Genomic DNA, 14,320 nt, shown 5'->3' with positions numbered 1-14,320 from the left:
AGAGTTCCATGTAGTCATGGCTCTATGTAGTACTGTGGAATAGAGTTCCATGTAGTCATGGCTCTATGTAGTACTGTGGAATAGAGTTCCATGTAGTCATGGCTCTATGTAGTACTGTGGAATAGAGTTCCATGTAGTCATGGCTCTATGTAGTACTGTGGAATAGAGTTCCATGTAGTCATGGCTCTATGAAGTACTGTGGAATAGAGTTCCATGTAGTCATGGCTCTATGTAGTACTGTGGAATAGAGTTCCATGTAGTCATGGCTCTATGTAGTACTGTGGAATAGAGTTCCATGTAGTCATGGCTCTATATAGTACTGTGGAATAGAGTTCCATGTAGTCAAGGCTCTATGTAGTACTGTGGAATAGAGTTCCATGTAGTCATGGCTCTATGTAGTACTGTGGAATAGAGTTCCATGTAGTCATGGCTCTATGTAGTACTGTGGAATAGAGTTCCATGTAGTCATGGCTCTATGTAGTACTGTGGAATAGAGTTCCATGTAGTCATGGCTCTATGTAGTACTGTGGAATAGAGTTCCATGTAGTCATGGCTCTATGTTGTACTGTGGAATAGAGTTCCATGTAGTCGTGGCTCTATGTAGTACTGTGGAATAGAGTTCCATGTAGTCAAGGCTCTATGAAGTACTGTGGAATAGAGTTCCATGTAGTCATGGCTCTATGTAGTACTGTGGAATAGAGTTCCATGTAGTCATGGCTCTATGTAGTACTGTGGAATAGAGTTCCATGTAGTCATGGCTCTATGTAGTAATGTGGAATAGAGTTCCATGTAGTCATGGCTCTATGTGGTACTGTGGAATAGAGTTCCATGTAGTCATGGCTCTATGTAATACTGTGGAATAGAGTTCCATGTAGTCATGGCTCTATGTAGTAATGTGGAATAGAGTTCCATGTAGTCATGGCTCTATGTAGTACTGTGGAATAGAGTTCCATGTAGTCATGGCTCTATGTAGTAATGTGGAATAGAGTTCCATGTAGTCATGGCTCTATGTGGTACTGTGGAATAGAGTTCCATGTAGTCATGGCTCTATGTAATACTGTGGAATAGAGTTCCATGTAGTCATGGCTCTATGTAGTAATGTGGAATAGAGTTCCATGTAGTCATGGCTCTAGGTAGTACTGTGGAATAGAGTTCCATGTAGTCATGGCTCTAGGTAGTACTGTGGAATAGAGTTCCATGTAGTCATGGCTCTATGTAGTACTGTGGAATAGAGTTCCATGTAGTCATGGCTCTATGTAGTACTGTGGAATAGAGTTCCATGTAGTCATGGCTCTATGAAGTACTGTGGAATAGAGTTCCATGTAGTCATGGCTCTATGTAGTACTGTGGAATAGAGTTCCATGTAGTCATGGCTCTATGTAGTACTGTGGAATAGAGTTCCATGTAGTCATGGCTCTATGTAATACTGTGGAATAGAGTTCCATGTAGTCATGGCTCTATGTAGTACTGTGGAATAGAGTTCCATGTGGTCATGGCTCTATGTTGTACTGTGGAATAGAGTTCCATGTGGTCATGGCTCTATGTAGTACTGTGGAATAGAGTTCCATGTAGTCATGGCTCTATGTAGTACTGTGGAATAGAGTTCCATGTAGTCATGGCTCTATGAAGTACTGTGGAATAGAGTTCCATGTGGTCATGGCTCTATGTTGTACTGTGGAATAGAGTTCCATGTGGTCATGGCTCTATGTAGTACTGTGGAATAGAGTTCCATGTAGTCATGGCTCTATGTAATACTGTGGAATAGAGTTCCATGTAGTCATGGCTCTATGAAGTACTGTGGAATAGAGTTCCATGTGGTCATGGCTCTATGTTGTACTGTGGAATAGAGTTCCATGTAGTCATGGCTCTATGTAGTACTGTGGAATAGAGTTCCATGTAGTCATGGCTCTATGTAATACTGTGGAATAGAGTTCCATGTAGTCATGGCTCTATGTAGTACTGTGGAATAGAGTTCCATGTGGTCATGGCTCTATGTTGTACTGTGGAATAGAGTTCCATGTGGTCATGGCTCTATGTAGTACTGTGGAATAGAGTTCCATGTAGTCATGGCTCTATGTAGTACTGTGGAATAGAGTTCCATGTAGTCATGGCTCTATGAAGTACTGTGGAATAGAGTTCCATGTGGTCATGGCTCTATGTTGTACTGTGGAATAGAGTTCCATGTGGTCATGGCTCTATGTAGTACTGTGGAATAGAGTTCCATGTAGTCATGGCTCTATGTAATACTGTGGAATAGAGTTCCATGTAGTCATGGCTCTATGAAGTACTGTGGAATAGAGTTCCATGTGGTCATGGCTCTATGTTGTACTGTGGAATAGAGTTCCATGTGGTCATGGCTCTATGTAGTACTGTGGAATAGAGTTCCATGTGGTCATGGCTCTATGAAGTACTGTGGAATAGAGTTCCATGTAGTCAAGGCTCTATGAAGTACTGTGGAATAGAGTTCCATGTGGTCATGGCTCTATGTAGTACTGTGGAATAGAATTCCATGTAGTCATGGCTCTATGAAGTACTGTGCGCCTCCCATAGTCTGTTCTGGACTTGGGACAGTGAAGAGACCTCTGGTGGCATGTCTTGCGGGGTGTGCATGGGTATCCGAGCTGTTTGCCAGCAGTTTCGACCGATTATGATTTTTCAACGCCGATACTGATTGGAGGACAAAAAAGCCGATACCGATTAGTCGGACGATTTGTATTTATTTATTTGTAATAATGACAATTACAACAATACTGAATGAACACCTATTTTAACTTTATATAAAACATCAAAATCCATTTAGCCTCAAATAAATAATGAAACATGTTCAATTTGGTTTAAATAATGCAAAAACAAAGTGTTGGAGAAGAAAGTAAAAGTGCAATATGTGCCATGTAAGAAAGCTAACGTTTAAGTTCTTGCTCAGAACATGAGAACATTTGAAAGCCGGTGGTTCCTTTTAACATGAGTCTTCAATATTCCCAGGTAAGACGTTTTAGGTTGTAGTTATTATAGGACTATTTCCCTCTACCATTTGTATTTCATTAACCTTTGACTATTGGATGTTCTTTAGGCACTTTAGTATTGCCAGTGTAACAGTATAGCTTGATAGGCTTGAAGTCATAAACAGCGCAATGCTTGACGCACAACGAAGAGCTGCTGTCAAACTCAACTGGCAAAACGCACGAAAGTAGCCAATATGTAGGGATAATGTATTGGGCCTACAGCCTACTGAGCATAACCAATATGCAGGGATAATGTATTGGGCCTACAGCCTACTGAGCATAGCCAATATGCAGTGATAATGTACTGGGCCTATAGCCTACTGAGTATAGCCAGTATGCAGTGATAATGTATTGGGTCTATAGCCTACTGAGCATAGCCAATATGCAGTGATAATGTATTGGGCCTATAGCCTACTGAGTATAGCCAATATGCAGTGATAATGTATTGGGCCTACAGCCTACTGAGTATAGCCAATATGCAGTGATAATGTATTGGGCCTATAGCCTACTGAGTATAGCCAATATGCAGTGATAATGTATTGGGCCTACAGCCTACTGAGCATAGCCAATATGCAGGGATAATGTATTGGGCCTATAGCCTACTGAGTATAGCCAATATGCAGTGATAATGTATTGGGCCTACAGCCTACTGAGTATAGCCAATATGCAGTGATAATGTATTGGGCCTATAGCCTACTGAGTATAGCCAATATGCAGTGATAATGTATTGGGCCTACAGCCTACTGAGCATAGCCAATATGCAGGGATAATGTATTGGGCCTACAGCCTACTGAGCATAGCCAATATGCAGTGATAATGTATTGGGCCTACAGCCTACTGAGTATAGCCAATATGCAGTGATAATGTATTGGGCCTACAGCCTACTGAGCATAGCCAATATGCAGGGATAATGTATTGGGCCTACAGCCTACTGAGCATAGCCAATATGCAGGGATAATGTATTGGGCCTATAACCTACTGAGTATAGCCAATATGCAGTGATAATGTATTGGGCCTACAGCCTACTGAGCATAGCCAATATGCAGGGATAATGTATTGGGCCTACAGCCTACTGAGCATAGCCAATATGCAGGGATAATGTATTGGGCCTATAACCTACTGAGTATAGCCAATATGCAGTGATAATGTATTGGGCCTACAGCTTACTACTGTACAAACCTCATTGCTACAGAACTGTTTTTAATTGGTTAATGTTGCATAGACTTATGTTTAAGTCATGTTAATAAAATATCAGAGTGGTAGATCTCGGCATGCATTTTGACTCAGAAAGAGATCTTGACTCAGAAAAAGGTTGGTGACCACTGCCATAAACAGACCTGGCTCTCGAGAGAAGACAGGCTATGTGCTCACTGCCCACAGAATGAGGTGGAAACTGAGCTGCGCTTCCTAACCTCCTGCCAAATGTATGACCATATTAGACACACATATTTTACCCTCAGATTACACAGACCCACACAGAATTTGAAAAAACAAATCCAATTTGGATAAACTCCCATATCTATTATGTGAAATACCAGTGTGCAATCACAGCAGCATGATGTGTGACCTGTTGCCAGGGCAACCAGAACAAACACCATTATAAATGCAACCTATATTCCTCTGTTTCTCTTTCGTACTGCAACTAGTTGCACATTGTTACAGCACTGTACAAAGACAACAATACAGTATATCATTTGAAATGCCGCTCTTGTGAGAGAAATATTCTGTTTTCATTTGTTATTGTTGATTTAATTTTTGTTTATTGCTTATTTGACCTGCTTTGTAAACATATGTATGACATGCCAATAAAGCCCTTCGAATTGAGAGACAAAGACAAATACAGAGAGAAAGAGAGAGCAATGTCAGTTCCTGAAGTGTCGACTCTCTTCCCTGTGTAGATGTGGATGAATGTCAGACAGGTAACCATGGGTGTGGTGAGGGCCAGATCTGTCATAACCTCCCTGGTAGCTACCGCTGTGACTGTCAAACAGGCTACCTGTACGATGCACTACGCCAGGTCTGCAGTGGTAGGTAACACACACACACACACACACACACACACACACACACACACACACACACACACACACACCTCTATACCTCTCTATTACGCTAACCTGACCTCTCCCCTCCTCCCCTCCTCTCTCTCGTCCTCTACTCTCCTCTCCTCTCTCATCCTCTACTCTCCTCTCCTCTCTCTCGTCCTCTACTCTCCTCTCCCCTCCTCTCTCTACTCTCCTCTCCCCTCCTCTCTCTACTCTCCCCTCCTCTCTCTACTCTCTCCTCCTCTCCTCTCTTCTCCCCCTCTACTCTCCTCTCCCCTCCTCACAAACCTTCCTCTCTCCTCTCCTCTCCTCTCTCCTCTCCTCTCCTCTCCTCTCCTCTCCTCTCCTCTCCTCTCCTCTCTAGATGTGAATGAGTGTTGGAGCTACCCCGGCAGGCTATGTGCTCAGACGTGTGAGAACAGTCCAGGATCCTACCAGTGTTCCTGTACAGCAGGCTTCTCTCTGGCCTTCGACGGGAAGAACTGTGAAGGTAAGACAACTGTGACAGAACTAATACTGATCAACTTCCGGCGCCGACTGAGATGGCCGCCTCGCTTCGCGTTCCTAGGAAACTATGCAGTTTTTTGTTTTTTTACGTGTTATTTCTTACATTAGTACCCCAGGTCATCTTAGGTTTCATTACATACAGTCGAGAAGAACTACTGAATATAAGATCAGCGCCAACTCACCATCAGTACGACCAAGAATATGTTTTCCGCGACGCGGATCCGGTGTTCTGCCTTACAAACAGGACAACGGAATGGATCGCATGCAGCGACCCAAGGAAACGACTCGAAAAAGAGGGAAACGAGGCGGTGTTCTGGTCAGACTCCGAAAAGGGCACATCGCGCACCACTCCCCAGCATTCTTCTTGCCAATGTCCAGTCTCTTGACAACAAGGTTGACGAAATCCGAGCAAGGGTAGCATTCCAGAGGACATCAGAGACTGCAACGTTCTCTGCTTCACAGAAACATGGCTTACTGGGAAGACGCTATCCGACGCGGTGCAGCCAACGGGTTTCTCCACGCATCGCGCCGACAGAAACAAACATCTTTCTGGTAAGAAGAGTGGCGGGGCGTATGCCTCATGACTAACGAGACATGGTGTGATGAAGGAAACATACAGGAACTCAAATCCTTCTGTTCACCTGATTTAGAATTCCTCACAATCAAATGTAGACCGCATTATCTTCCAAGAGAATTCTCCTCGATTATAATCACAGCCGTATATATCCCCCAAGCAGACACATCGATGGCTCTGAACAAACTTTATTTAACTCTTTGCAAACTGGAAACCATTTATCCGGAGGCTGCATTCATTGTAGCTGGGGATTTTAACAAAGCTAATCTGAAAACAAGACTCCTAAATTTTACCAGCATATCGATTGCGCAACCAGGGGTGGTAAAACCTTGGATCATTGTTACTCTAACTTCCTTGACGCATATAAGGCCCTGCCCCGCCCCCTTTCGGAAAAGCTGACCACGACTCCATTTTGCTGATCCCTGCCTACAGGCAGAAACTAAAACAAGAGGCTCCCACGCTGAGGTCTGTCCAACGCTGGTCAGACCAAGCTGACTCCACACTCCAAGACTGCTTCCATCACGTGGACTGGGACATGTTTCGTATTGCGTCAGATGGAAATATTGACGAATACGCTGATTCGGTGTGCGAGTTCATTAGAACGTGCGTCGAAGATGTCGTTCCCATAGCAACGATAAAAACATTCCCAAACCAGAAACCGTGGATTGATGGCAGCATTCGCGTGAAACTGAAAGCGCAAACCACTGCTTTTAATCAGGGCAAGGTGTCTGGTAATATGTCCGAATATAAACAATGCAGCTATTCCCTCCGCAAGGCTATTAAACAAGCTAAGCGTCAGTACAGAGACAAAGTGGAATCTCAATTCAATGGCTCAGACACAAGAGGCATGTGGCAGGGTCTACAGTCAATCACGGACTACAAGAAGAAACCCAGGCCAGTCACGGACCAGGATGTCTTGCTCCCAGGCAGACTAAATAACTTTTTTGCCCGCTTTGAGGACAATACATTGCCACTGACACGGCCTGCAATGAAAACATGCGGTCTCTCCTTCACTGCAGCCGAGGTGAATAAGACATTTAAAGGTGTTAACCCTCGCAAGGTTGCAGGCCCAGACGGCATCCCCAGCCGCGCCCTCAGAGCATGCGCAGACCAGCTGGCCGGTGTGTTTACGGACATATTCAATCAATCCCTATACCAGTCTGCTGTTCCCACATGCTTCAAGAGGGCCACCATTGTTCCTGTTCCCAAGAAAGCTAAGGTAACTGAGCTAAACGACTACCGCCCCGTAGCACTCACTTCCGTCATCATGAAGTGCTTTGAGAGACTAGTCAAGGACCATATCACCTCCACCCTACCTGACACCCTAGACCCACTCCAATTTGCTTACCGCCCAAATAGGTCCACAGACGATGCAATCTCAACCACACTGCACACTGCCTAACCCACCTGGACAAGAGGAATACCTATGTGAGAATGCTGTTCATCGACTACAGCTCGGCATTCAACACCATAGTACCCTCCAAGCTCGTCATCAAGCTCGAGACCCTGGGTCTCGACCCCGCCCTGTGCAACTGGGTTCTGGACTTCCTGACGGGCCGCCCCCAGGTGGTGAGGGTAGGCAACAACATCTCCTCCCCGCTGATCCTCAACACGGGGCCCCACAGGGTGCGTTCTGAGCCCTCTCCTGTACTCCCTGTTCACCCACGACTGCGTGGCCATGCACGCCTCAACTCAATCATCAAGTTTGCGGACGACACAACAGTGGTAGGCTTGATTACCAACAACGACGAGACGGCCTACAGGGAGGAGGTGAGGGCCCTCGGAGTGTGGTGTCAGGAAAATAACCTCACACTCAACGTCAACAAAACTAAGGAGATGATTGTGGACTTCAGGAAACAGCAGAGGAACACCCCCTATCCACATCGATGGATCAGTAGTGGAGAGGGTAGCAAGTTTTAAGTTCCTCGGCATACACATCACAGACAAACTGAATTGGTCCACTCACACTGACAGCGTCGTGAAGAAGCGCAGCAGCGCCTCTTCAACCTCAGGAGGCTGAAGAAATTCGGCTTGTCACCAAAAGCACTCACAAACTTCTACAGATGCACAATCGAGAGCATCCTGGCGGGCTGTATCACCGCCTGGTACGGCAACTGCTCCGCCCTCAACCGTAAGGCTCTCCAGAGGGTAGTGAGGTCTGCACAACGCATCACCGGGGGCAAACTACCTGCCCTCCAGGACACCTACACCACCCGATGTTACAGGAAGGCCATAAAGATCATCAAGGACATCAACCACCCGAACCACTGCCTGTTCACCCCGCTATCATCCAGAAGGCGAGGTCAGTACAGGTGCATCAAAGCTGGGACCGAGAGACTGAAAAACAGCTTCTATCTCAAGGCCATCAGACTGTTAAACAGCCACCACTAACATTGAGTGGCTGCTGCCAACACACTGTCATTGACACTGACCCAACTCCAGCCACTTTAATAATGGGAAATGATGTAAATATATCACTAGCCACTTTAAACAATGCTACCTTATATAATGTTACTTACCCTACATTATTCATCTCATATGCATATGTATATACTGTACTCTAGATCATCGACTGCATTCTTATGTCACTAGCCACTTTAACTATGCCACTTTGTTTACTTTGTCTACATACTCATCTCATATGTATATACTGTACTCGATACCATCTACTGTATGCTGCTCTGTACCATCACTCATTCATATATCCTTATGTACATATTCCTTATCCCCTTACACTGTGTATAAGACAGTAGTTTTGGAATTGTTAGTTAGATTACTTGTTGGTTATCACTGCATTGTCGGAACTAGAAGCACAAGCATTTCGCTACACTCGCATTAACATCTGCTAACCATGTGTATGTGACAAATAAAATTTGATTGATTTGATTTGATACTGTGGAAGCACTTCAGAACTACTCTGAAGGTACTGTGGAGGTACGTCAGAACTGCATGTAGTACTGTGAAGGTACTTCAGAACTGCATGTTGTACTGTGAAGGTACTTCAGAACTGCATGTTGTACTGTAAAGGTACTTCAGAACTGCATGTTGTACTGTGAAGATACTTCAGAACTGCATGTTGTACTGTCAAGGTACGTCAGAACTGCATGTTGTACTGTGGAGGTACGTCAGAACTGCATGTTGTACTTCAGAACTGCATGTTGTACTTCAGAACTGCATGTTGTACTGTGAAGGTACTTCAGAACTGCATGTAGTACTGTGAAGGTACTTCAGAACTGCATGTTGTACTGTGAAAATACTTCAGAACTGCATGTTGTACTGTGGAGGTACTTCAGAACTGCATGTTGTACTGTGAAGGTACTTCAGAACTGCATGTTGTACTGTGAAGGTACTTCAGAACTGCATGTTGTACTGTGAAAATACTTCAGAACTGCATGTTGTACTGTGGAGGTACTTCAGAACTGCATGTTGTACTTCAGAACTGCATGTTGTACTGTGGAGGTACTTCAGAACTGCATGTTGTACTGTGAAGGTACTTCAGAACTGCATGTTGTACTGTGAAGGTACTTCAGAACTGCATGTTGTACTGTGAAAATACTTCAGAACTGCATGTTGTACTGTGAAGATACTTCAGAACTGCATGTTGTACTTCAGAACTGCATGTTGTACTTCAGAACTGCATGTTGTACTGTGAAGGTACTTCAGAACTGCATGTTGTACTGTGAAAATACTTCAGAACCTCATATAGTACTGTGAAGGTACTTCAGAACCTCATATAGTACTGTGAAGTGTCTTGTCTTTACTATCATTAAATTGAAGACTTAGTTTTTATCAAAGATTCTCTGTAATTAGTATTACGCTATTAAACTGATTAATCATGTAACTGTAATTAACTGGGAAGTCGGGGCACAAAGGAAAATATTCAGATTACAAAGTTATAATTTCCCAATATAACCTTTCAGATATTTTCATATCTGATCAATAGTCTTCTGATTAATGAATTATTTATTTTACCTCACATTAGTCTCATTCCAAACAGATATAGCCCTTGGTTCACCCCAGACTTGACTGCCCTTGACCAGGACAAAAATATCCTGTGGCGTTCTGCATTAGCATCGAATAGCCCCCGCGATATGCAACTTTTCAGGGAAGTCAGGAACCAATATACTCTGTCAGTTAGGAAAGCTAAGGCTAGCTTTTTCAAACAGAAATGTGTTTCCTGTAGCACTAATTCTAAAAAGTTTTGGGACACTGTAAAGTCCATGGAGAATAAGAGCACCTCCTCCCAGCTGTCCACTGCACTGAGGAAAGGAAACATAAATCTACGAGAATCGATCATTTCAATAAGCATTTTTCCACAGCTGGCCATGCTTTCCACCTGGCTACCCCTAACCTGGCCAACATCTCAGAATCCCCTGCAGCAACTTGCCCCCCCCCCCCTGCTTCTCCTATTCAACCTCTCTTTCGTGTCGTCTGAGACCCCTATTACTAGCCTATTCAACCTCTCTTTCGTGTCGTCTGAGACCCCTAAAGATTGGAAAGCTGCCGAGGTCATCCCCCTCTTCAAAGGCGGTGACACTCTAGACCCAAACTGTTGCAGACCATCCTGCCCTGCCCTGCCCTGCCCTGCCTCTAGACCCAAACTGTTACAGACCTATATCCATCCTGCCCTGCCCTGCCCTGCCCTACCCTGCCCTGCCCTGCCCTGCCTCTAGACCCAAACTGTTACAGACCTATTTCCATTCTGCCCTGCCCTGCCCTGCCCTACCCTGCCCTGCCCTGCCCTGCCCTGCCCTGCCCTGCCCTGCCCTGCCCTGCCCTGCCTCTAGACCCAAACTGTTACAGACCTATTTCCACCCTGCCCTGCCCTGCCCTACCCTGCCCTGCCCTGCCCTGCCCTGCCCTGCCTCTAGACCCAAACTGTTACAGACCTATTTCCATCCTGCCCTGCCCTGCCCTGCCCTACCCTGCCCTGCCCTGCCCTGCCCTGCCTCTAGACCCAAACTGTTACAGACCTATTTCCATCCTGCCCTGCCCTGCCCTACCCTGCCCTGCCCTGCCCTGCCTCTAGACCCAAACTGTTACAGACCTATTTCCATCCTGCCCTGCCCTGCCCTGCCCTGCCCTGCCCTGCCCTGCCCTGCCCTGCCAAACTAGACCCAAACTGTTACAGACCTATTTCCATCCTGCCCTGCCCTGCCCTGCCCTGCCCTGCCCTGCCCTGCCCTGCCCTGCCTCTAGACCCAAACTGTTACAGACCTATTTCCATCCTGCCCTGCCCTGCCCTGCCCTGCCCTGCCCTGCCCTGCCCTGCCCTGCCTCTAGACCCAAACTGTTACAGACCTATTTCCATCCTGCCCTGCCCTGCCCTGCCCTGCCCTGCCCTGCCCTGCCCTGCCCTGCCCTGCCCTGCCCTGCCCTGCCCTGCCTCTAGACCCAAACTGTTACAGACCTATTTCCATCCTCTCTCTTTGAAAGCCAAGTTAATAAACAGATCATCGACCATTTCGAATCCCACCGTACCTTTTCCACTATGCAATCTAGTTTCCGAGCTGGTCATGGGTGCAGCTCAGCCACGCTCAAGATACTAAACGATATCATAACCGCCATCGATAAAAGTTAGTACTGAGCAGCCATCTTCATCGACCTGGCCAAGGCTTTCGACTTTGTCAATCACCGCATTCTTATCGGCAGACTCAACAGCCTTGGCTTCTCAAATGACTGCCTCGCCTGGTTCACCAAGTACTTCTTAGATAGAGTTCAGTGTGTCAAATCGGAGGGCCTGTTGTCCAGACCTCTGGCAGTCTCTATGGGGGTGCCACAGGGTTCAATTCTTGGGCCGACTCCTTTCTCTGTATACATCAATGATGTTGCTCTATCTGTTGGTGATTCTCTGATCCACCTCTACACAAACGACACCATTCTGTATACATCTGGCCCTGTCTTTGGACACTGTGCTAACAAACTTCCAAACGAGCTTCAACGCCATACAACACTCCTTCCGTGGCTCCTCTCCTTGTTCGGCGGCCGACGTCACCGACTTTCTAGCCATCGACCACTCCATTTTTCATGTATCCATTTGTTTTGTCTGGTTCCCTGCATTCCCCAATCAATCTACATGTATTTGTTCCCCCTCATGTCTTTGTGCAAGATTATTTGTTTGATACGTATTTTTGTATGCACTAGGCTTGAGTGCGTTTTCTCTCGTGTTTCTCTCGTGTTTCACGAAGCCTGTTTGTATACATTTGATGGCTGTGACTATCCTACCGATCCTTGACTTCGGCGATGTCATTTACAAAATAGCCCCCAACACTCAGCAAACTGGACGTAGTCTTTCACAGCGTCACCTGTTTAATCCAGAACAAATTAAAGAAAATGTACAGTACTATATAGAGAGCCCTTATTGCATGGAACTCCCTTCATCTCATATTGCTCAAATAAACAGCAAACCTGGTTTAAAAAAAACAGATATAGCAACACCTTGCGGCACAACACCTCTCCCCTATTTGAACTAGATAGTTTGTGTGTATGCATTGATATATAGGCAACAGCTAATGGGGATCCTAATAAAATACCAAAAATACCAACTGTCACCAAATCACCAACCAAGCCACCCAGCCAACCAAATCACCAAGCCACCCAGCCAACCAAATCAAACCAAATCAAATCAAATCAAATGTATTTATATAGCCCTTCGTACATCAGCTGATATCTCAAAGTGCTGTACAGAAACCCAGCCTAAAACCCCAAACAGCAAACAATGCAGGTGTAAAAGCACGGTGGCTAGGAAAAACTCCCTAGAAAGGCCAAAACCTAGGAAGAAACCTAGAGAGGAACCAGGCTATGTGGGGTGGCCAGTCCTCTTCTGGCTGTGCCGGGTAGAGATTATAACAGAACATAACCAAGATGTTCAAATGTTCATAAATGACCAGCATGGTCCAATAATAATAAGGCAGAACAGTTGAAACTGGAGCAGCAGCACAGTCAGGTGGACTGGGGACAGCAAGGAGTCATCATGTCAGGTAGTCCTGGGGCACGGTCCTAGGGCTCAGGTCCTCCGAGAGAGAGAAAGAAAGAGAGAATTAGAGAGAGCATATGTGGGGTGGCCAGTCCTCTTCTGGCTGTGCCGGGTGGAGATTATAACAGAACGTGGCCAAGATGTTCAAATGTTCATAAATGACCAGCATGGTTGAATAATAGGAAGGCAGAACAGTTGAAACTGGAGCAGCAGCATGGCCAGGTGGACTGGGGACAGCAAGGAGTCATCATGTCAGGTAGTCCTGGGACATGGTCCTAGGGCCCAGGCCAGTTGAAACTGGAGCAGCAGCATGGCCAGGTGGACTGGGGACAGCAAGGAGTCATCATGTCAGGTAGTCCTGGCGCATGGTCCTAGGGCTCAGGTCCTCCGAGAGAGAGAAAGAAAGAGAGAAGGAGAGAATTAGAGAACGCACACTTAGATTCACACAGGACACCGAATAGGACAGGAGAAGTACTCCAGATATAACAAACTGACCCTAGCCCCCCGACACATAAACTACTGCAGCATAAATACTGGAGGCTGAGACAGGAGGGGTCAGGAGACACTGTGGCCCCATCCGAGGACACCCCGGACAGGGCCAAACAGGAAGGATATAACCCCACCCACTTTGCCAAAGCACAGCCCCCACACCACTAGAGGGATATCTTCAACCACCAACTTACCATCCTGAGACAAGGCCGAGTATAGCCCACAAAGATCTCCGCCACGGCACAACCCAAGGGGGGGCGCCAACCCAGACAGGCTGACCACAACAGTGAATCAACCCACCCAGGTGACGCACCCCCAGGGACGGCATGAGAGAGCCCCAGTAAGCCAGTGACTCAGCCCCGTAACAGGGTTAGAGGCAGAGAATCCCAGTGGAAAGAGGGGAACCCGGCCAGGCAGAGACAGCAAGGGCGGTTCGTTGCTCCAGAGCCTTTCCGTTCACCTTCCCACTCCTGGGCCAGACTACACTCAATCATATGACCCACTGAAGAGATGAGTCTTCAGTAAAGACTTAAAGGTTGAGACCGAGTTTGCGTCTCTGACATGGGTAGGCAGACCGTTCCATAAAAATGGAGCTCTATAGGAGAAAGCCCTGCCTCCAGCTGTTTGCTTAGAAATTCTAGGGACAATTAGGAGGCCTGCGTCTTGTGACCATAGCGTACGTGTAGGTATGTACGGCAGGACCAAATCAGAGAGATAGGTAGGAGCA

The 14,320-nt window shown here is 46.3% G+C and overlaps 1 protein-coding gene across 1 annotated transcript in view; it reads left to right on the top strand.

The window, feature by feature from the left end:
• Positions 1-14,320, top strand: part of LOC115124466 (fibulin-2-like) — a 74,952-nt gene that overhangs the window by 55,163 nt on the left and 5,469 nt on the right. The window contains 2 exon segments of the mRNA XM_065022075.1: positions 4,901-5,029; positions 5,412-5,537. Coding sequence (XP_064878147.1) covers positions 4,901-5,029; positions 5,412-5,537 — 255 coding nt within the window.

This window comes from Oncorhynchus nerka, linkage group LG2 (assembly GCF_034236695.1).
Source record: "Oncorhynchus nerka isolate Pitt River linkage group LG2, Oner_Uvic_2.0, whole genome shotgun sequence".
In the NCBI taxonomy this organism is placed as follows: Eukaryota; Metazoa; Chordata; class Actinopteri; order Salmoniformes; family Salmonidae; genus Oncorhynchus; species Oncorhynchus nerka.
The sequence above is the reverse complement of the archived record's forward strand: the minus strand, read 5'-3'. Positions and strand labels throughout refer to the sequence as shown.